Raw genomic sequence first — 24150 nt, 5'->3', positions numbered from 1 at the left:
AGATCTCCATTTCCCAGAGCTGGAGACCGATGCCTCAGGAGTGTCTCCCGGCCCCCGCATGATCAGGCCACCACCAAGCCCTCTCCCCTCACCCCTTCACCCTCCCCCTTGCACACTGAGCCTTCGCCACACTGGCCTCCTCGCGGTCCCCTGCTCCTCCAAAGCTCAGGGCCAGCCCAGGGTCTTGAACTTGCCGCTCTTTTTCCTGAAGCACAGAGGTCAGGGCCAGTGACTCTGGACCTGGGCTACCTGAGTTCAAAGCCTGATTCCATCGTATCCTCATTGGTGACCCAGGACATATCCCTCACACTCTGTGCCTCGGTTTCCTCACCCTTACAATGGGGTTAACAACCGTACTGATCTCCAGCAGTAACATGTGGCCATGCGGCCACAGGGAGTTGTGAGGATCACACGACTTTCTGTCTCCCGCCCTCAAAACAGTCCTGCGCGCCCCTGAGCACCTGCTGTTACCACCTGCGCCCAGCTGCCTCCCTCTCGTTCCCCTCCCCCGCACCAGCTGCTGCTCCCCTCTCATCACTCCATCCCCCACCCTGCTTTACTGTCTTCCAGACTTACTACCATCTGGATCTAGAGCTACCCGATTTCCTTTTTTGTTTACTGGTCTATTTTCTGTCTCCCGCAGACACACGTCCCCGCACCCCACCCCCAATGCCAGTTCCACAAGAGCAGGGATTTTTGTCTGTTTTGTTCACTGCTGATTCCCCAGTGTCTAGTACAGGGCCAGGCACATAGTAGGAGCTCAATAAATACTTGTGGAAATAATGAATGTGTTTCCAGCACATCGTATATGTCCCATACAAGCCGTTTCTCTTCCTTTCCCTTCCCTTCCCAGGTCAACGGTAGAGTCAAATCAATTCAACAAAACTTTCCCAAGGACTGACTGTGCGCCCGGCCCTGCTCTGGGCACTGGAGACAGAGACACAGGACAGACACTACCCACGGAGCTCGCAGCCCAGGTGGGAGACGGGTGGGGTGGGGTGGGGTGGGAGCACCTGCCAAGCACACTGTGCCAGCACTTTGAAGAACCCTTCTCTCGGTGAATGTGAACAGCCCCCCTCCTGCCCACTGTGTGCCCGACGCAGCCACCCCTCTCCTATCTCCCTCTCTTCTTTGCCAGGTAGCAATGTGCCCACCCTGAGGGTTGGGCCAATCACGATGGTCCAAGTCCCCTTTCCAGTCATTTGAGTTTCCCGCCTCCACTGCATTGGGAGAAGCCATGGGACAGTCCCAGCCAACGAGATGCAAGGGGAGTCTGCTAGGGAAGCTTCTGAAAAGCTTTTTTGCTTCCTGGCAAAAGAGAGAGATGAGCGAGGTACATTCCCTTGGGGCAGCCTTTCATCCCCTGTGGTCCTTGGGGTCTGCGGGCTGTGCAGCAGCCAACTTGGGGCCACGAGGTGACAAGTCTAAAGATAAAACACTGCTAAGTAAGGATGGCCGAGAAAAAGAAGGCAAGACGCCGGGGTGGCATCGTTGAGCCGCTGTATGAACTGGGGAGGTCCGCTTGTAAGACTTTATTTTATGTGCGATAATTCAACGTCTTTATTCCAAAAGCCATATGATAAAGTTGCAAAGAGTTGTTTAGGGGGATGCAGCTACAAGTGAGGGACGGCATTTCCCAGGATCTCTTGCAGTCATGTGTGGCCCTGTGGCCACTTTCACTAATAGAACCTGAGAGGGAGTGATGTGTGTCCCTTCCAGGCTAAGGCTTTTTTAAAATATATATATGTTTAATTGATTTCAGAGAGAGAGGAAGGGAGAGACAGAAACATCGATGAGAGAGAAGCATCGATCGATTGGCCGCCTCCTGCACACCCCCCACTGGGGATTGAGCCGGCAACCAGGGGATATGCCCAGGCTCAGAATTGAACCAGCGACCTCCCAACGCACTGGACAGTGCTCAACCAACTGAGCCGCACCAGCTGGGCCAGCCTAAGGCTTTTAAGAAGCAGGTGTGGCCTTAGCCACTTGGGCTCAGTGGTTAGAGCACTGGCCCATGGACTGAAGGGTCCCAGGTTTGACGCCAGCTAAGGGCACGTGCCTCGGTCGCAGGCTCGATCCCCAGGCCCAGTCAGGGCACGTGCAAGAGGCAACCAATCGATGTGTCTCTCTCACACCGACGTTTCTCTCTCTCTCTTTCCCTTCCACTCTCTCTGAAAAGCAATGGAAAAAATATCCACAGGTGAGGATTTAAAAAAAAGAAGTAGGTATGGTCTCCCTGCTCTCATTTCCCTTCTGCTGGCTGGATGCAGACAATGGCAGGGCCCTTAGAGATTATTAACTTGGGGTCCACAGACCTCTAACAAGGTTGCAGACAGAATTCAGAGGTTGGCACTGGATCAGAAAGAAGCGGCATCTTTATTTTCACTAGCTCCCGACACCTAGCATTTTATTTTATCCCTTTAAAAACATTATTTGGCATAACCCACGGACACAGACAATAGTGTGATGAAGGCCTGGGGCGGGGAGTGGGGGCGGGGTAGAAGGGGGGCAATGGGGGGAAAGGGGGACGTCTGTAATACTTTCAACAATAAAGATATTAAAGAAAAAAACATTATTCGGAATGGGGTCCTCAGGCTTCACCAGACTACCTAAGGGTCCGTGACACAAAAGGTTGATCATCTTTGTCCTAGAGAGTGATGGAGCCCCTGGGAGGAAAACCACCCGCAGGCCCGTTCACGTTGGACTGGTACACGAGCGCCACGTTTCCACAGTGTTAAGGCACAGACCTCACGGGCTCACCCGCTACGGCCGCCCAGCCTGCCAGCCCGCCAGTCTCCACTGCTGCCCGCAGGAGAGGCCTCCCGCCCTGTGCAAACCCAGACGCCGCGCCAGGGCGAGTGTCTGGCCACAGAGTGACAGCGGGGAGGACAGATTCTAACTGCTGGGGGCTCGCCACAGATACTCACAGTTAAACCACTTGACGCTGGGGCTCCACTCACTCCACAGGCTGTCGTACCCCTGAGCCCAGGCCTTCACCCGTGCGCTGTAGAAAGCCCCAGGCTTTAGGGTGGTGGCTGAGAAGCGGAGGATGGGCTCCAAGTAGGTCACATTGTAGACTACGAACTGGTGGAGGGGAGGAAAGACGTCACTGCGCCAGCTGGGGCGAGAGGAGTGCCAGTCCCACTCTGGCTGCTGCCCTTAGCTGACCCCACAGTGGTTAAGAGCCACCCGTCTGGATGTCTGGCTCTTCCTCCAACTCAGGCATTGTTTGCGACTTCCATAACTGTGACCAGGCTGGCGTGAGACGGGTCAGGAAATGGGCCCTTACCCCACCCCACTGACCAGCGATATGACGTGACTGGGGCAAGGCGATTAACCTTCCTGAGCTTTAGTTTCTTCCTCTGAGGGTAAGGGTCCCTACTGTCACTTTTGGGCTGAGTGACCTTAGGGAAGTGATCTCAATGTCTTCTTCTGCCCGCCTCCCAGGGCTGCTGTGAGGACTAAACGGGCTCACGCAGCCAAGCGCTCAGGACGGGGCCTGGCACAGAGAGCCACGCGCCCCTCTCTCCTTCACGGGCTCTCTAGGGCCTCACAGTCGAGCCCAAACCCACTGGCCTCGCATCGCAGCCCCGCTCAGCCCAGACTCCACTGGGAAGAGACGTCTAGGATCTGCTGTTAAGTGGAAAAGGTAACATGGCGATTGGTATGTGTTGCCTGCTGCCGGTGGTGTTACAAAAAACAACGGCAAACTGACTCTGAGAGGGCTCCCAAGAACCCCACCCTGTAGTTCCCCTTCTGCGACACACTCTTCTCGAGTGTGGGCAGGACCTGTGACTTATTTCTCACGGACAGAACATGCAAAGGTGGTGGGTGTGCAGGACCACGCGCGTGATTACATTATGTGAGATCGTCGTTCCAACCGGCAAGGACACCCTCTCTCTCCCCCTCGCTGGCTTGGAGAAGGCCACAAGGGAAGGAGTGGAGGGTGGCCTCCTGCTGAGGGCAGGCGAGGACCTGCGGCTCTCAGTCCAACAGCCCACAGGAAACGAAATGCTGCCAACATCACAGGAGCCTGGCAGTGAGCTTTCCCTAGTCGAGCCTCAGGTGAGACCACAGCCCCGGCCAACTCATCATTTGCAGCTGAGGGCCAGCAAGGCCGTGCCCAGACTCCTGACCCCCAGAAACTGGGGGGCAATAAACGTGTGCTCTTGAAAGCAGCTGTGTCTGAGGTGACATTATTACGCAGGAATGGGAGACTGACAAGGTGATAAATGGACATCCACATTTGCTGGCACAGACGTAAACTCTGGAAGGACACCCACACCTCCAGGCCCTCTGCCTGCTCCAACCGGCCTCCCTGCCCTGCTGGCAAGAGACAGAGCAGTGGTCGACCTCTGGGAAGAGGCGCTGGAGGCCGAGGTTGGCGTTGGAAGAGAAACACATCTCCATTCTAGGTCCTTTCTACCATTTGAATTTTTGGCTTCATGTAAAAATTACTTTTTAAAAAACCTTAAAAAAATAACATGAAAGAAGATCTGTGTTCAAGATCAATTCTGCCAGCAAGTGAGTGGCTCAAGCCTTCTGCCTGGAACTCCTCTCCCTGCGGGGCCCCCCCTTTGCAGCTCTCCCTGCTCCTCTGGCCCCTGCAGCCCCTTCCCAGCTACTGGCAGCTCTGCTTCTGCTGGAGGCTGGAAGCGTGTTGGGGGAAATGCCTTGTGTGAAGTGAGCTGAGGGGAGGCTGAAAAACAGGGAAGCAAAACTTCAGCAGGTTGCTGGTAACCGGGGGGAAGCCAGAGCTCCCCAGCGGAGGGAGGGTGGTGGGAGGTGCAGGCCAGGGCGTGGGAGGGCGAGGGGATGGGGATTTCCAAGGCCCGTGGCACTTGGGAGAAGTGAAGGGTGCTGTAGCTCTCTGTGCCGGGCATGGGAGCTTATCTGGGTCACCCACTTCGTGCTCTCAATAGCCGATGGGGTGCTACTCTTGTTATCCCCCCGTCACACAAGGAGGCTGAGTGGCATGCTCGAGAACACGCCGAGGGCAAGCTGCAGGGCAGGTACTGGAGCCCAGTTCTGGGGGACACCGGGCCTGCGGTGTGCAGGTGGCCCTCCAGTGGGAATGTCGAGGGGCAAACATGGTGGCGGGAAGTGACTTCCACCCCTACCTGCAACTAAAACTGCGGGGCCCCCCCATTGCTGTGCCCATCGCTAGTAACTGCCTGACAGGTGGCTCAGCGCCGCTGGGAGGTGCCTGCGCCCATTTAGAAAGGAGCCACTGCCTCGGCGGGGCCCCAAAAGCAAGCATCGGACACCACGAGTGCCACACAAAAGTAATCGCAGTGAGACCAGCGACGGCACTCAGTTCTGGCTGAACCTGCTCCTGGGGGAGGGCTCCGAGCCCGCAGCCTCCTCTCTGTTACAACGAAGGGAGAGTGAGCCCGTCAGCTCCGCTCAGCTGAGTCGCCTTCCTTGACCATTCAGGGTCGGCAGGGAGACGACACTGAGTGAAGGTCTCCTGGTGGGCCTCAGTCATTTAAACGTGTTCCTGAAATCTCAGTGTCCCTCCCGGCTGTGGGACACACAGCCATGGCCCAGAGCCTCCTTTACAGGGAGGAGCAGGGCCACAGATCTGCACACTGGGCTTCGGGTGAGGGGTGGAGGGACAGAAGCCCCTCTAGGTCCCTGGGGCTGCTGTGAGCCTGGGGCCAGAACCCCCACAGCGCCCACTCACCTCTGTGGGGTCGTTGTCATTGGAAATGTTGACCATATAGGAGAGCTCGAGGTGCAGGAAGCTCTCATGAGAGTACGGGATGCTCCAGGTCAGCTGCCACTGGCCCGAGGCGCTGTTGTCAATCGTGAGGTTTCTGGGGGCCCTGGGTTTCACTGCAGAGAAGCAGGGCCTGGTGAGGACTTGTCACCCCGGGCCATTGAGGTTCTTACTCACCACCACCACCACCGTGTACATTTGTAAGGTACCATGTAGATTCAGTCATAACAGAGAATTACAATCATAACGCTCATTCTAACATTGCTACACTCCTACTTGGCACCATAGTGGTTATTAACTTCCTATCTCCAGCGAATGCAAAATGTGTTCGCCAAAGCAGCCAAACCTCGGCATTGGCACCTGCGTCCTTCGCACTTTGGCCACAGCTGTGCGCTTTATTATTTGCTACATATTTTCCTTTATTTTGATTCATGTGTTTAAAAACTTAGTCTCTTTTTAAGCAATCACGTCAGTGAGATCGCAAGTATGTAATATGCATTACATCACATGTGAGAATTATTTTAATTCATGGGTCAATTTAAATAACCCCAGACCACCAGTAGGATGAGCAGGCCCTTAGGAACTGCAGACTGGTGGAGGCTGTGAGCTCTGTGAGGCCTGCCAGAGACTACCTCTCCTGCTCAGGAGCTGTGTGACCTTAGGCAGGTTACTTGCCTTCTCTGTACTACAGTTTGTAAAATGAGGATAAGAACTCTCTTCTGAAAGCTGAGGCTCAGAGAGGTAATGTGACTTGCCCAAGGTCACACAGCAATAAATGGTGTTCTAGACTCCTGTTACTACACCCAGCAAGCTCCTGGAGAATGCCTACAGGGACTCTGGGGAGCAGGATAAGGTCAGCCTTCCACAGTCCAGAGTGAAGCAGCAGCAGCTGAGCAGTTGATGGAGGGTAGAGGATGGTTCCCAGTTTGGTTTCTGACCTGCATCAAGCAGGTCTTCCATCACACAAGTCTGCTCAACACCCCATCAGGGCACTGACATTCAGGGAGCTAAAGTGTTTGAGCTGAAGAGGCCTGGTGTGCTGCTGAACCCAACCCATTTCAAAGATGGGAGGACTGAGGCCCAGATGAGGGCAAGAACCCCATCGAGTTTAAGGGAAGGTAAGAGGCTGCTTGGGCCCCTCCTCCCTCAAACAGAGCCTGCTTCCCCCACCGCAGGGCCCAAGCCCGCCCCACCCCGCCTCACTCACCATGCTCGCTGGGCCTGAAGGTGCCACTCCACAACCGCTGCTGCCCAGCCCAAAGGTCCAGCTGGTAGGTGTCCCCACTGGCTATGTCATCCATCAGCATGTGGCACAGGCACACTGCACTCCCCTTGTTCTCAGGCACACACGTGCGGTTTCTGTAGAAACAGTGCTGCATTAGGCTGGTCGTGAGCACACAGGTGTCCCCCTGTATATGCCTCAAGGAACTACATGCTCTTCCAGTTCCCCGTCTGGTCCCTGCCTCAAGGACCAGATCAGAGTGGCCATGGGTGTGGTGGGGACAGTGGACTAGGACTGCCTTCCCTGCTGACCACAGCCCCTCACCACACCCACATGGACTCTGACACACCACTGGCCGTGGCCTTGGTCCCAGGACTCAGCTCATCCCTAAAGGCCAGTGAAAGTGAAGACCATGGCCCGGCCGGGCGTGGCTCAGCGGTTGAGCGTCGACCTAGGATCCAGGCTATCGGGGTTCAATTCCCGGTCAGGGCACATGCCCGGGTTGCGGGCTTGATCAATGACTCTCTCGTCGTTGATGTTTCTATCTCTCTCTCTCCCTCTCCTTTCCTCTCTCTGAAATCAATAAAGATATTTTTTTTTTTTTTAAAAGTGAAGACCATGGCACTGAAGGCTCTGTAACAGCATGTGTGTGCTAGCACACCTCCGGAGCACAGCCTCTCCATGCACAGGACTGCCCGGCACACCACACGAGATCCTAACATGCCTCCCAGACAGCCAGCCTGAGTCTCGTGGGCTGGGCCGGGGGCGGCAAACCTTTTCCGAAAAGGGCCGGACAGTAAGTATTCAGGCCTTTGAGAGCCATACCATCTCGTCCCTACTACTTAACTCCGCTGGGCAAGCACAAAAGCAGCCGTAGACGACATGTAGATGGATGGGCCGGGCTGTGTGCCAAAAGCACTTTATTTACAAAACAGGTGGTGGGCCCCCTGTGGCTCCTGGGCGTTTTCCATCTCTGATCGCGGCCCATGCACCACATGCAGAAGCCCAGCGCGTGCACCTTAGCACATGGCGGAATGCCTTAGCACATCTGTGGATGTGCCTCCCTTCTGCTGTGCCAGAGGGCCTGACTCTTCGTGCCTCGAGTACCTGATCGTGTCCTGGGCACCCCTGTAATGGCACCCCGTGTACACGGATTGTCCCAGTGAACCACAGGGAACATGCACCCCACGTTCCATGCTGAACTCCACACTAACACTGTGCCCCAAACAACAGCCATGTCTGCAGGTCTCTGCGTGTGGTCTGGGAATCCACAGGTCAAACTGTCACAGGTCAGTAAGGAGCTAGGAAAATTCCAGGGCAAGTGGAATAGAGAACTGAGACAGGAAAGTTAAAACAAGGCCGAACAGTGTGGGCAATCTGCAGTCAGCTTGTAAATAATAAGCCATTATTTTCCCCAGCCAAGGACACTTGAGAGCAAATGGTTAAAAGCCTCCCTAATGACAGAATGCAGGAAAGGAGCTGGGAGGGGAAAGGAAAAAAGGGCAGTTTTACTCCCTAAACAGAGAAGCCAGCAGTCTCGAGGTTTGGCAAGATAAAATTCTCATGACTTCTGGGAAGGCTTCAACAAAGTAAAAAGGGACCTTGAGAATTAATCTGTACCAAAATATTCAGCAGAGGAATTTTGAAACCTATAGACAGGAAGGTATATAAGGCCTCGGACCCCCAAACAACTCGCTCTTCAGATGAGCTGAGAGCCCGGCTGCGCTTCATAAGCCAGACGTGTAGGTTTGCTTGCCTTGCTTCTTTAATAAAAGTGCTTGCTCTAATTGCTTTAATAAAATTGGCTTCATCACAGTGCAATCAAGGTCTCTTGGATAAATTCATTTATGTGAAAAGACAAGAATCGAGGTTGGGGACAGCCCTCTCCCACTGACTCGGGGTGTCCAGTAACACCTCTCTGGTGTCGTGAGAGGTGCCTGTAACAGAACTGCTGCTTTACTCTCTTTCACACGCAGACGATGGAGTTTTCTAGAGGCCGCATGGTGAGTGATGTCATTGTTCTGATGGCTCGTGTGCTGTTGTGATTTAAATTTTCTGGTTTGATTCCTAATAGGGCCCTAGGCTGGTTTGGCTGAATGGTTAGAGTCTCAGCCCATGGACTGAAGGGTCCAGGTTCGATTCCAGCCAAGGGCATGTACCTCGGTTGCAGGCTCGATCCCAGGCCCCGGTTGGGGCGCTTGTGGGCAACCAATTGATGTGTCTCTCTCACATCGATGTTTCTCTCTCTCTCTTTTTCTCTCCCTTCCACTCTCTAAAAAATATCCTCAGGTGAGGATTTTTTTAAAAAAATTCCTAATAGGGTAAATATCGATAGCTACAGGCTACCTAGACAAAAGCTTCTGGTGCTCACTAATTTTTAAGCATGCTAGAGTCCTGAGACCAACTGCTCGAGAACCGCTGGTTCCACCCACACCCACATGCCACTCGCCTGGGTGACACTGTGCTCAGAGCATTGCGACATACCCATCGTATCACACAAACTGTGCCCCGGTGCCCCAGCTCTAACCCTGTGCCCAGTGAGCACCGTGAACTGCATTTAGCACCCGGCACTCCAGGGCACCCCGGGCCCGGGCCAGCTCCCAGGGCCAGCTTCCCGGCCTCCCCGCTGCACCCGGGCTTACTCGGAGTCCGGAAAGTCCAGCTGGTAGGTGAGGCGGAGCTCGGCGCTGCAGTTGGCGGCACTGCCCATCTCCCACTCACAGGTGGAGGTGCTCAGGTAGTCGGAGAAGCAGGTGGGCCGAACACTCCCTGAGGAGACAGGGGCGCTGAGCGGCGGAGCCCAACAGCAAGAGGGACACGCGCCACCAGGAAAGGGCGAAACCCCCCCGAACAGGACCAAGGGGCCCATCACAAAACAAGGAAACCGCAGTCCCAGGACCCGTCGCGTGCCAGTCTTCACAGGGCCTCCCAGCTGACACTGAGATGACTCCTAAAGCTGAAGAAGCACCCTGGGGTGCAGGGCCCATTGAGGGGATACCCCAAATGCACCTTTATGTCATGCAGCTCACCTCACCTACCTGTCCTTGGCCAAATTAAAGGACAAGTCCGTGACAGTCTGAGGAGCGCTACCTGCCAACAGGCACCTGCCCGGCAGGGGTGTGCGGGAGGCTGCTATCCCTGTGCCCGCTCCCACCCCATCTATTCTCCACCCATCTCTGAGCTCAGGAGGCTGACCCCCGGAGTCTCGTCACACAGGAGCCCTTGTCCTCTGGCTTCTTGTTGGGTTCAGCCAATTTCAAAGGGCAAGATGAAAGGTTGGGGTTCTTCTCCCAGCCAGCCAGTGGCACAGCTGGATTTGAACCCACCAGGATATCAACTGGGTTTGCCAATCACCTGAGAGCCATCACCCAGCTCTAGGCCATCCAGCACCTGACCAGCAGGCGTCTTCTTGCTCCAGTGGCCAGCACTGGCCCCATCATAGCTGCCCTCCACTTGCACTTGTTCCCTGGATAGAGGACTTACCATGGCAAGGAGAGTCATAGGTATCGATTAATATCTCAAACTCTCTTCATCGGCTCCTCAGAACCCATATTCCTCTGCACCTCAGAAATGGCAACTGCGTCCTTCCTGGTTGCTCAGGCCAGAATCTCAGGGTCATCCCTGACACCTCTCTCCCCTCAATCCAATCTGTTTTCAAATCTCCCTCTCAGAAGGATTCAGGAGTCAGTCCCCTCTGCTGGGCCAAACCACCTGGCTTACTGCACCCTGGCCTCCACCCTTGTGCTTAAAGACAAAGGGATCCCTTTTAATGTAACAGGTCATGTCGCTGCTCTGCTCAAACCCTGCGAGGTCCTTCCTGACCTGGTCACCCTGTCCCCTGGCACCAGCCTCCTTTGGTTCCTCTAACACTCCAGGCAGGCTCTCAGCTCAGGCCTCCACTGAGCTCCTCCTCCCTCAGATACCTGCATGGCTCCCCCTTCCTTCAAGTCTTTGCTTGATTGCCTGTCACTCAATGAGAACTTCCTTGAGCACATATTTTAAATTGCAACCCTCCACTCCACCCAGCTTTCCCAGTCTTCCCTGCTTTATTCTATAATGTCTTCTCCCATCATCTTCTAATAATCCTTAGAATTTACTTATAACTAGGACAATCTGTCATTGGCAGTCTCCTCCCACTACCATGTAATCTCTTCAAGGCCAGGGATCTTTGTTTTTCTTTACTGACTGAGCCCGGCACATACAGTGAATATGCATTTACTGAATGAATGAATGAATGAATGAATGAATGAATGGGAGGTGGTAACTTACCAGAGCCTGCTGCCCACACCAGGATCAGGCAGCTCACAGGGAATGTGAGCCCAGAGCCAAGCCACCCCATTGAGAGATCCTAAGGCACCTGCTGAGAGAAAGTGGGCCAGGTTAGTGCTGACTCATGGTCCCCACCATCCCCATCATCCCAAGTGCAGCCCTCAGAACTCACCTTACTTCAGACACAACTGTCCCCCAACCCTGGCCATTTGCATCTCTGTCAACAATGAGCCCTCCCTCCATGTTCATCAGAGATCTGTTTATAATCATGAAACCCAACCCAGATGCACAAAGCCCGGAGTGAGTCACACAACACCTGTCCCAAGAGATGCTTCTTAAAAAAAGTCCCATGGCCTGCTGAGTTTGAGTGTCCCTCAGACTTTTGGAGTTCATAATGCACATTTGCATATAAAGGTACTGAGAAGTCCTGCAGTAAGAAAATTTATTTTTCTTCCTTTAACCCAACACTTACGAAATCTATTCCTATACCCAACCTTCATTTGTGTGTGTGTATAGGTCAAAACTCCGGAAGGATTTATACTTCCTTGAAATATAGTTTGAAAATGTTAACATGACTGTTCAACCTTACAGAGCTGGTTAAATAAATGATGATATACCCATGCAATGAAGTATTAGGCAGCCACTAAAAATAATGCTGTTGACTGTGTTAGACTGACCACAATGATGGCCCCAGTTTTCACTCCTGTGTCCATGTAACCTTGCAGTGCGCCCCCACCCCCACCACTCTGGGCAGAGCGTTCTCCCTGCATTTGGACGCTGGGCTCACCATATAACTAACTTTGGCCAGTAGAATATTAGCCAAAGTGAGGCATGCAGAGGCCTGCTTCGGCATGACCATTGCCTTGAGGACGTGCCTGGCCTAGCCTGTTGGAGGATTGTGACAGGCAAGTCGCAGCAGTTTCCTTCTGAATTAGGCAACAGGCAGCTGGCCCCGTCCTGTGAGTGAGCTCACATACAGGCAGGGCTGGCAGCTGACCTGAGCTGACCTCAGATGCACTAGTGAGCCCAAAGGTCAGCCAAGCCCAGATGACTGGCACCTGCATAAGTGAGTTAACTAAGTGGCCCTTATATGTGCTGAGGCTTTGTGCTTGTTCGTCACAGTGTTAGTATTGTTCCCCTGCTATTACCCCCGCAGCCTTACCTCTAACCCCACAGAGGATGCCTGCTGTTTTGTAGTTTATATCAGTGAAATCATGGACCACCCTCATTGTATTAACGGCATCCACAAGACATAACCGGGGAATAAAAATTAGAAGGTACAGACGCCCAAAGAGAAAACACAATTCAAATCCCCCAAGTCACAAAGCCCAGCAATAACCCCACTCACATATTAGTCTCTATCCTTTCAGACTGTTGCGATGAATATAGGGAGATAAATGTGAATTTTATTTACCAAAGCAGCAGCACCTTCTACACACGAAAACTTACGTTTTAAACTTACTGTATCACTACATCGCTCCACACCACAGACTTTCGATCTGAAGCCTCAGATCAGCGGGGTGCGCTGCGCACAGCACTGGGCTTGGCCCGTTCACTCTCGAGTTACTTTGTTACACACAGTGTGGTGCCCGTGCCTGTCCCTGGAGAGCCATCACGCACCTTTCTCTGACTGTTCCCTTCAGTGTAAACACCTGCTCTGTCATGTGCTCCTTATGAGCCTGAGCTAGCGGCTCCACCCCTCCGTGCCTCGGTTTCCATTGCGCTGCGGTGCTGTGAGGACTGGATGAGCTAACACGTGGAGGCCTCAAACGGTGACGTGGACACAGAAACGGCTGAGTAGGGTCGCCAGTGGTTATCATTAAGAATCCCATCGGGTCACGGAGTGTGCACGCCCCCAACACCCTGGTACCTAATGCCAAATGCCCTCTACGGAGCAATGTTCTGGGGCATATCCCCCGGCGGTGCTGACAGTGCCCACCCCCGTGCCCGCTTGGGTCTCTAGCTTGGGGTCTATTCCGAAAGGCAGCTGCCAGGCCTCCTCCTGCCACTTAGTAGCCACATGCTGTTCAGACAGTGACTCGGTCTCGCCGACTGCCACCAAGATGAAGCTCTCGGGTGCCCTGCGGGGGGGAAGCGGGGTGAGGGCCTGGCACGCTGCTCAGTGTCTGGAGCACAGGGAGGGCCAAAGGCCACAGCAGGAGCCCCAGCACCCTGCTGGAAGCTCTCCAGGGGCTTCATCCCGCCGGAAGGCTCTGCCCAGCCGCCCCCCCCCCCCCCAGCAGCTGTGCACAGTGCGCCTGTCACCCGCTGGCCCTCACTTCCTGCTGCTCTTCTAACGCACCCCACTCACGCCCACCTCCACGCCTTGCCTCCCGCCGTCCTTTCATTCCTATTCCCCCGCTCCCAGCCTCCCTTTCTTATCTATTCACAGAAATAAATTACCCTCAATGCCCCAGTGCAGATTTCAGGGAAGCGAGGACATCCTCCTGCACAGCGACACACGGCCATCAAAAGCAGGAAGTCACACTGGTGCATGACGCACCGAACCCGCTGACCCTATTTCCATTTTGCTAGTGGCCTCCACAGTGGCCTCTGTCAGCCCAGGACCCGGCAGTGCGTCTGATCGCCGGGCAGTCCCAGCGCCCAGGTCTTGGCTCCTAAATACTATTCTGCTGCGAAAGGAACCAGGGCCCTTTAGAGAAACGGCCGAGTCCAGGAGCAGGGCGGGATTCCTGCTGTGCCAAGAAGTAAGGAAGTGCTCCAAGAATGCTGGGGACACGTTAAAAAGACAGGCATCAGCTCGAATGGGTGCCCACTGGCCCAAATGGGCACAACTGAAGCATCGCAGTAAACATTATATAAACCAACTGTAACCCTAGGGAGTCTGCAGTGACAGATTGTAAATGGAGGAGAAGGGGACAGCTCTTGTCACCATGGCAGCCTCCATCTCCCCACCAACCTCGTATTAATTATTTACTAATTAATGAGTCAAAATAATTGACATTATAACTTTATATACTTTATATAATTGTATGTAAATTTATATACAGAGCCCGGCTGGGCGTGGCTCAGCGGTTGAGCATCGACCTAGGATCCAGGAGATCCGGGTTCCATTCCCGGCCAGGGCACATGCCTGGGTTGCAAGCTTGATCCCCAGTCGGGGGCGTGCAGGAGGCAGCCGATCAATGACTCTCTCATCATTGATGTTTCTACCTCTCTCCCTCTCCCTTCCTTTCTCTGAAATCAATAAAGATATATTAAAAAAAAAAAAAAAGTATATACAGAAACCTGGAAGACACCACCTTAACCAAGTGATCAAAGTTAACATTGCCAAGAATGGGACAGGTCAAGGTCATGAGCTTTTTTTAAACTATGTCCCTAGAGGAACAGGACATTGCTTCTCTGGTGTTCCTGCCCCAAATTCACAAATCCTGCAGAAGCATCAGACAGACCTAAACTGAGGGCATCCTACAAAGGAGCTGGCCTGTACCCACGGGGCAAAGGGCAAAGAGCGTGTGGGAGAGAGCGCTGTTCTTTCAAGGGCCTGCTGCCCCATCCCAAGGGCCAGCAGCTGCCTTGTTCACTGCCAACCTGCAGTACCTACATCGGGGTTGACACATAGCATGTGCTCAGCAAAGATCTGTCGAATTAAGTCATTTTGGACAGACATGGTGTCCCAACAGTCTCCGCATGGGGCTGGAAAGCTCTCCCTAGGGGGAGACTGGGTACCCCACAAAGCCCCAGCCTGCCTTCCTCGCAGAGTCACGGTGCAGATGAGGAAGCAGTGGTGGGAGTGAGGTGGTGGGTCTGTGACGCTGGTTTCCTCTGCAAAGCCCCGGTAACTTTCCCTCTTGAAAGTTCACAGATGCCACAGCATCCTGTGGCAGAGATGGCAAAGGAGTCACTTTAGCCCCAATTTTGAATAAAGGGAAACAAAGAGGCCAAGAGGCCTGTCCAAGGTCACACAGCAGAAAGGCTACAGTGGTCAAGTCCTCCAACAGGGTGGACAATCGCAGCACACTGAGGGCAGTCCGGGTGTCATCTTTGATCTGACAAGTGCACGCGCACACACATACACATACACAGCCACACACCAGTTGGCTTCACAGGATGTGGGTGCTGCAGTTCAGGGAAACCATGGCACAGGTGCAGTGAGCGGAAAGGCCTCCCTGAACATCGCAGGGAACGAAGGACAGAGGTAAATAAGGAATTAAAAAGAATAATTACCAAGCCATCCCGGTCAAGCATGTGGCAAGAGGAAACAATTTCAAGTTCATACCCTCAGCCATGGATTCCTGACCTGCTGGAGTTGGGAGGGGTCTCAGCGGTTGCCTGCCTGGCTCAACTGCCAACCTGGACAGGGGTGCCCTGCAAATATCCCATCTCCAACATGCTGCTGTCCAGTGTCTGCTTGCACTCTTCCATAAACGGGGTGCTCATCCCCAGGTCATGGTTGAGCAGAGCCTGACTATCGGAAACAGCTTCCTTATGTTGAGCCAAGGACCTGTATAAATAAAATCCTGCTTGTCAACTGTCACATTGTGCTCGACACTTTGCTAAGGGCAGTAGAAGCATTTCCTTATCAAATCTCCCCAAGACGCTGCAAAATGGGTTCTTATTCCCACTTTCCACTCAAGGGAACTGAGGCCAGAGAGGTCCAATAACTTGCCCATCAGGTCCCACAGCTAATGAGAGGGCAGAGCTAAAGCCAGAACCCAGGTCAGTTGGCTTCTGAGCCCAAGGTACACTCCAATGTATCAACGCCTTCAACTTCTCCCAGGACCACAGGCTGAACCCAACAAGATGAATGAAATAAGCCAGAAAGATTCAAACATTGGTAGCCTGAGCGTAGAACCAGAAAGCCTAACTGAGCAGCAGAAAAGGCCAAAGATCTGTATTGTCTACAAACCCCCATGAGCCAGAGGTAAAGCAGCAACTTAAATGAACAAACAAAAAAGCCAACTAAAGCCGTATTAGCAGAGATTCGAGATCCAGCACAAAGGAGGTGATAGTGCCCAACCACATCTGTGCTTCCCTTTGGAAGAAATGCTGCTGGTTTGAAGCTTGTTGAGAGGATGACAGCTGGCACAGAGAGGGCCCCGAGTCCCAGAGGGTCGAAGGTCTGTGCCTAAAAAGCTCTGCCCCCTACATCCTGCAACCTCATCATTCACTTAACATATAATATTTACTACATGCCAATTTCCTTCTACACATTTTAATCATATACTTAAAACAGCTCCATAAAGCAGGTACTATTACTTCTCCCACTTTCAGATGAGGAAACCAAGGCACAGAAAGGTGCTAGTGACTTGCTGGAGGTTGCACAGCTGTGACAGTCCTGGGATATGAGCTCAAGCTCCAGAGGTTCAGCTCTCAACCTCTACCTCTGTATGCCAGCCAGAGTCCTTAATGTCCTGGAGACCACGGACCATTCTGAACATCTGATGTAAACTCCAAAGCCTCTTTCTAGAAAAGGCCAAACATTTAAGTTTGCATTCCATTTCAGGGGTCCCAAGTGAGGACTCCAGGTCACAGGCCCCCTCCTCTAGGCAATGAGCAGATTTTGAGGGTCTTTGAACAGAGTCGTGGCAAGATTTTTCTCGGCCCAGAGTGGGGCTGAGAAGATAACAGGATGGGGGACCGCGGGGGCAGTCAGCAGTTGCTGCAGACATGAGTCACCCCGGCTCTTCCCCATGCTGCAGGTAGTCATTTTTAATCAGAAACCAGGCATGAACTGCCTTCTCACACTTCTGGCTCCTGAAGGGTGTCTTCACCCAGAGGCCACAGATCCCCACGGGGTCATGGCCCATCCAAGAGGAGCGTCCCTGACATAGAACACAGTCCACAGCCAGCAGTGAAAACAGCCAATCCAAAAGGGCGCAGTGCGAGATTCCATTTATGTAACATTCTTGAAATGACAGCACATGGAAATGGAGAACAGATTAGTGCCGGGATTAAGTGGGGGTGGGCGGAAAGGGAGGCCCATGTGGCTATAAAAGGCAACACAGGGAGGGATCCCTGTGATTACCCAAACCTTCTGTATCTTGCCTTCGGTGGTGGACACACAGAGCTATGCGTGTGCTAAAACTGCACAAACTAAAGCCCTGCACACACGCGAACAAGTGCAGGAAAGCAAGGGGATCTGAGCAAGCTCATCGGGTGGCATCGATCTCAATATCCTGGTTGTGACCATGTACCATAGTTTTGTAAGATGTTACCCTGGGGGAAACATGTATAGTATTACTATATTATTAATATAATTTATATTATATTAATATAATAATCTATATTATTTCTCACATTGCATGGGAGTCTACGATTATCTTAAAAGTTTAAGAAAATAAAAAACCTCAAGCCCCCTGCCACCCACCTCCTGTCCCTCCTGCCCCCTCCCTCCCCCACAAGTCTTCAGTCCCACCGGCCTCTGAGCAGCCTGACACACTCCCAGCCCTTTTGTCCCGTGCAGCCTTCCACACGGCACCCTGTTTGTTTCTGTCACATACTTATCAGCATCTCTAATCACATCACTGAGGTTACAGGTGTGAATGCTTATTTTATTTCAGGATATAGATGGCAAAGATACAGAGATCTGACGCAAAAATTTTTTCAACTTCCCCAGGTCAAAACATGCCAGAAAGAAAGAAAAGAAAGAGGAAGAAAGAAAGAGAGAGAGAGAGAGAGAGAGAGAAAGAAACAGAGAGACTAGAAAAAGGTAGTAATCTACATGACGGAGATTCTGGAGTAAGACTGGCCTCAATATATGGCCTTAATATATAAGGAGATCTTACAAATCAAGAGAGAAAAACAGGCGAAGGAGAAATAGCCCCACTCACTCTGCAACTAGTTCATGGAGTGGGGACCAGAAAAGATGACCCGTGACATTTAATGATCTCTTTGTCTGCGTGTGTATATGAGGATGCATGTCCCATGAGGGCTGAGCGTCACGTCTGCCGTGGGCATTGCTTTGTCCCCAGTGCCTCAACAGTGCCGGACACGTACAAAGTAAGTGCTCAATAAACAGCTATTAAATGAATGGTTGGCAAACAATCAACCGTAACATATTCAGCCATCTGATTTTAAACACGGGTATGTACCAAGCTCTCGTCCATAATAACTGCAATGCATGTATAGTGCTTATTATGTGCCTTGCATTGTTCTCAGTGCTTACAATGTATTAATCAATTTGGTTCTCACAACAACTCTATGAGGTCGGTGCCATTAAATTCCCCATTTTACAGATGAGGAGACTGAGGCACAGAGGTTAGAGCACTTGCTTATGGTCACAGAACTAGGGCCTTGAACCCAGGCAGTCTCACTCCAGAATCCATGTGCCTAATCCCTGTTTTGTTGCCTTTGAAATGCAGCCCCTGCAGCCCTGGGATGCGGTTATCATTGTCCAAAGAGAAAAATTGAGGCCTAGAGAGGGCAAGTAACGAAGCCAAGGTCACAGAGTTAAGAAGCAGCAGTCAGTGACAGCCTGAGCCAGGAAGACGGCAGAAGTGCCAGAGGCGAAAACACTCCTCTGGCAGAGAAATACATTTAACTCACTCTTTTTATTTGGGGGGAGGTGAGTGGCAAGTCTTGAAATGTCAGAAGCCAGCGGCAGCCGGAGTGACTGAGGCGGCTCCTCCCGAGCCCAGAGGGCAGACAGGCCTCTTGCTCTTCTCGCTCTTGACTGCAAACCAGCTTGAAGGGGCTGGATCAGCAGACAGGATACAGTCAGTCCCATGACAAGAGGCATGTGGAGAGGAAGCCAGCGACACAGCAGGGGATGCGGTGGCCTCTCTTGGGAGCCACTGATCCCTAAAACCCCACAATCTTAGGCCAGCCTGCAGCTTCCTCTGGCCTCGGGGACAGCTGGGCCGCTATGGCAGAGCGCCAGGGACATACTTCTCTCTGAGGCAGCAGCCTTACTGGAACTGCTGTCTAGCTGGGGTTCCCAGAACCAGCAGCCACGTCAACAGCCCCACCCAGGACATCGACGCAGGCCAGGCCAGGGCCCCAAAATGGCCTGGGCTCCGCCTGCCTGCCCCACCTCCAGCCCAGCGAGTGACTGGAGGGCTGGTGGCATATTGGTTCTGCTGCCACCAGGAGCAAGAATCAGTAACCTCAGCCCACCAGGCTTCCACGTACCTACTGTGTGCTCCAGGTCCTCCCCCACTGGCCATGTCCTTGTGTATTCTTTTTTTTTTTTTTTTTTTTTTTTTTTTTTTTCTCCAATGGAGGATATTTTCTCCATTGCTTTTCAGAGAGAGTGGAAGGGAGAGAGAGAGAGAGAGAAACATCGATGTGAGAGAGACACATCAATTGGTTGGTTGCCTCCGCACGTGCCCCGACTGGGGCCAGGGATCGAGCCTTCAACCCCAGTACATGCCCTTGGCTGGAATCGAACCTGGGACCCTTCAGTCCAAGGGCCGACGCTCTGACCACTGCGCCCAGCCGGCCAGGGCTGGCCTTGTTATTCTCGTTGCAGGTGTTTCCTGAGCACCAACTGTGTGCCAGGTGCTACAGATGTGAACCAGGCCACTCATTCATTCATTCATTCATTCATTCATTCCTTTCTTCCTTCTTTCCTTTACAAATATTTGAGTGAGAAGTTACTGGAAGGTTTCAGGAGAAACGTGACTTCATGAGACTTTCAAACCATCCCTCTGGCTGTGTGGTGTGGAAGGCTGGTGGGGTCAAGGGCGGAAGCAGGGACAAGTGCGGAGGCCACTGGACTGGCCCAGGCAGCAGGTGGCGGCTGGCACAGGGCTGCAGGGAAGGGCTGGTGGGAAGGGGCTGGAGTCTAGATCCAGCTGAAGGTAAAGCCAACAGGATTCGCTGACAGAGCGGAATCGGGGGGGGGAGAGTGAGAGGAAAAGAGGATCAGTGAGGCCAGAGCCCTGAGGAGTGGCCACTGACCCGACGGAGGGGACCGTGGGAGGAGCGTGGGAGAAACACACCCGCAGAGGGCAGTGGGGACCGGGCGGCGCCACCGGAGGCAGGCAGGAGGCAGCTGTGGGTGAGGGTCGCGCTGCTCCTCCAGGGCAGGCCCCGGGGGAGGGAGAACAAGAATTCTCCAGGGGAGGGGGCCGGGCTGGGGAGAGGGAGGGAAAATGTCCCACAGAGGCACCGTGGGCTCGGAGGGCAGGGGACGGTCTCGCCCACAGAACCTGAACCCGGAGCCCAGCGCCCCGCACGCAGCAGGCGCTCAGTAGCGACCACGTGGGCCTCGCTGTACCCTTGCTGTCGCCCGTAACGAGCGCTTCCTTAGGGCCAGGTACTGTTCCCGGGGCTTTAAGGTGCCCCCCGGGAGGTGAGTACAATTATTAAACCCATTTTACAGATTCTGAAGGACCCTGAGAGAGGAGGGAATGGAGGGGAGGGACAAGAGTGAGGGAAGGGCGAGGAGGAGGGAGGGCACAGCCCAGTCCCCACCACACAAGACGGGCCCTTGGCTGCAGCGATGGGTAGGAGAGGCCGGGATGAGGGCAGAGGGGTCGGCCTGTCCCCCAGGCATGGTAAGCAATTACGACTCCATCCGCAGGCCCAGGGGCATCGCTGAAGGATATTCAGCAGGAGGCGCTGCTCTGCAGAAATGCCACTCGGCCCGTGTGTGCAGATGATGCAGGGAGAGAGGACAGCCTGCTGCCGGAGATGGAGAGGAGCGCGGACTCCAGCCCCGTCTGGGAGTGGACATGGCAGAGCTTGGTGGTGGCCGGTGGTGGGCAGCTGGGAGGGAGGAGGTGGCCTTGGGCGCACAGTGGTGCTGGGAAGGGAGCAGGCTTGCTGGGGGAGACCACGCACTCCAGACACGGTGACTTCCTGCGGACGGTGGGCCCCAGGAGCCATCCAGGGGGTCAGATGTCCTAGTGGCCTGGACTCAGGAGGAAGGCTCGGGCTGGAGACAGATTTGAGGGTCACCAGCTGTGGCTGAAGACCACGGGGTTGTGCGGTGAGACACAACTTCGAGAGGGACAGGAGAGGGGTGGAGACTGTGACCTCAGTCATGGGACATGGCAGTGCAGACACCCTGGAGGGAGTCACCGTCTCGGGGACAGGCTGGCATCTTGAAACAATGGCCACTTTATGGCAACGTGTACATTTATGTTGGCTGCGGACACATTGAGTCCAAGCGTCCAGTGGGGCCCCTGGGAAGGCACTAGTGACTCCATCTAGGATTCTGGAAACCACAGCCATCTGCAGAAGGCACCGGAGGCCCAGGGAGGAGGCTGAGCCAGCAGCCGACCTCCATCGCTCTACAGGCCCTTCTCCTGCTTCATTTCTCTGCACAGCACTCGCTCCCTACAGCATATCACACAGGCACACTTCCCGTCCACTGTCCAAGTGCCCACCGGAGCCCCAGCTCCCACAGGGCCAGAGCCTGTGGGCACCACCTTCCCTGCTGTAGCCCCAGAGCCCAGGCCAGTGCCCAGGGCAGAGCAGGTCCACAGATACTTGCTGAATGGAAGAATGAATGAACAAACTCCTGCTGGCCGTGTGCAGGGCGCCCGGTCAGCTGGCATTTTTCACCTCTCACTGTGGATAAGCACTGACCACTTCCCGCTTGCAGTCCCCTTAATACCCTAACGCAGGCACAATGCGCCACCCAGGAGAGCTGACCCCCCCGGGGAGCAGTAATTGGGGCATTACCACCATTATTACTCATTTCCCTGAAGAGAAGACACATGATGTCAGTCCTCAGGGCCCTGATTAGATTGCGGTTTTGTTATCATCGACAGTCTGGCTCCTAGTGGGCCTCCTTCTTGAGGTCCGCAGAAGTCACCACAATTGCCCCTGTGTGTCCCCAGTCCCTCATACTATTAGAAACCATGGGTTCCACCCTCCCCAACCCAAAAACCATGGTAGGTGCTGGCTGTGATTCTAATTCCCATTGTAGACACGGGGAAACCGGAGCCCAGGAAGGCTCAGAAACCTGCCTGAGGACGCACAGCTGGTAGTGGTGTGGCTGGGATTTGATCCTAGACCTGGCTCTGGAGTCCACGGCACAGTGCCTGGCACAGAGGAAGCACTGTAAACATGGTCCTGATCCACCTCTCTGTGTGCTCCTCCCGCCAGCCCCCTGTGAAAGATGCAGCCAAACGCCCCCCCTCACAGAGGGGGAAACCAAGGCTCAGGGGGGTTCAGAAATAGTTCCAAGGTGATGATGCAGGAAGTGACAGAGCTAGAACTTGGCCTCCATCCCCTCTGCCCCAGGCCTCACCAGGGAACGTGTCTCCACAGTGACCAGGACTTTGTCCCCAAGCAAATCCAAAGCCAGTAACACATAGGCACAGATAAGAGCTCCCCGTTCATTTTCTGTCTGCAGACCGGCTGCGGGGGTGGGAGGGGGAGGCGCTCCCCCCATGTTCTTCCTGTTGTCTCACCCCAGATCACTCCTGGCAGTCAGGACGCACAGATGTGTGGGGCCACTCACGTCGGCAGGGACTCCAGGGCATCTATGACTCGGAGCATAATTCTGGGCCTGAGTGTGCAGGCCCCACCTTGACTGTCTGTGACACTGTGACAAGCTGGGGTCCTCTCAGAGCCTCAGTCTCCTCATCTGTGAAGTGGGGGCAGAACCATTTGCTCATGGGGTGGTCGCAGGGAGGCAAAGAGACCGTGGCTGGGTGGAAGGGGCCTCGGACAGTGCTGATGGACCAGGGGGCGAAAGCTCATCTCTAAGCACCAAGTAAACCCTCTGAGACCCTGAGTAAATGATGGCTGCCGTGGCAACACAGGTCTCACGGGGACAAGCTGATTCCATTCATATAAAGTTCAAAAGGAGACAAACAGATATTGGGGTTAGAAGTCGGGATAGTGTCCTTGGAGGTGGGGGCAGGACACTGAGGCCCAAACAGGAAAATAACTTGCCCAAGATTACTGAGCAAGTGGGTTGCAGAGCTGAGACTGAGACTGGAACGCAAGTTTGTTTGTTTTTAAAACTCATCTGGCCACCAGACTGAAGTCACAGAAAAGTCCTACAACTTTAGAGTTGAAGAAAAGAAAATAAAGAATCAGAAAATTAGTCAAGAAAAGTGCAAATAAAGACAACAGGTATATTATTAATACTAAATAAAACATAATTGAAGGTATTGACGTATTAAAAGAAAGGTGGCTGTTTTATACTGATAAAAGGCGCAATTCACCAAGAAGGTATAAAAATCATGACCCCTTCTTCTATTCATACACAGGAGTATTCTATTTACATGCACCTAATAACATAGCTTTAAAAAGAAATTTAAAAATGGAGAAGCCAAGGAGAAATGAATAGCTCCTCTATCACAGTCCTAGATAAATCAGGTAGGCAAAAACATACAGTATCAATGCTAGCTTAGCAAGCTTTAGCTAATACACGTATTTCTAGAACTTTACAAACCCAACAGAACATATCCTTTCAAATACAAGAGAAAGACAGAGAAAATTTTACCAGAAAATCCTACAAACAAGATCTTGATAAGTTCTCCATTACTGGTATCATAAAAGCCACAGATATTGACAACAATGCAATAAATTTAGAAATCAACAATTAAAAAAACTTTCAAAAACCTTCCTTCCACCTAAAACTTTAAAAAAGCACATACACGTGCAGACAAAAGGGAAATTATAAACTAAGTTAGCAGTGAATGGCATTGTGTAACAAGACCTGTGGAATAAAGCCAAAGCAGTACTCAGAGAAAAATAATATAGCTATTTAGCCTGAAGTACATTTATTTGAAAACAAGAAAGGCTGAAAACAATTGTTAGTCTCAAACAAGTAATCTCTGAATGGAAGAAACTTTGACTGACAGCAGCTTATGAAGAAGAGAGACCTGGAGGTTTTAACTAACGAGCCTAATAGGAGCCCCAAGTGGGATGTGGCTACTACAAAGTATGATTACAGGTTATATCAACAGAGGTATGGGCTCCAGATCCAAGGAAGTAATAGTCTCCCTTCTCTCTGACTAAACAGGTTTTGTGGGAAGTAATGGGTTTTATATGGACTCTGACTAAC

The 24150-nt window shown here is 53.0% G+C and overlaps 1 protein-coding gene across 1 annotated transcript in view; it reads right to left on the bottom strand.

Annotated features, from left to right (window-relative positions):
- Positions 1–24150, bottom strand: part of LOC107539670 (interleukin-4 receptor subunit alpha-like) — a 36891-nt gene that overhangs the window by 5863 nt on the left and 6878 nt on the right. Inside the window, 5 exon segments of the mRNA XM_087815762.1 lie at positions 2928–3084; positions 5687–5838; positions 6930–7081; positions 9587–9713; positions 11214–11304. Of these exon segments, the coding sequence (XP_087671888.1) occupies positions 2928–3084; positions 5687–5838; positions 6930–7081; positions 9587–9713; positions 11214–11283 (658 nt within the window). The 5' untranslated portion in view covers positions 11284–11304.

Source organism: Miniopterus natalensis, chromosome 3 (assembly GCF_054644295.1).
Source record: "Miniopterus natalensis isolate mMinNat1 chromosome 3, mMinNat1.hap1, whole genome shotgun sequence".
Classification (NCBI taxonomy): domain Eukaryota; kingdom Metazoa; phylum Chordata; class Mammalia; order Chiroptera; family Miniopteridae; genus Miniopterus; species Miniopterus natalensis.
The sequence above is the reverse complement of the archived record's forward strand: the minus strand, read 5'-3'. Positions and strand labels throughout refer to the sequence as shown.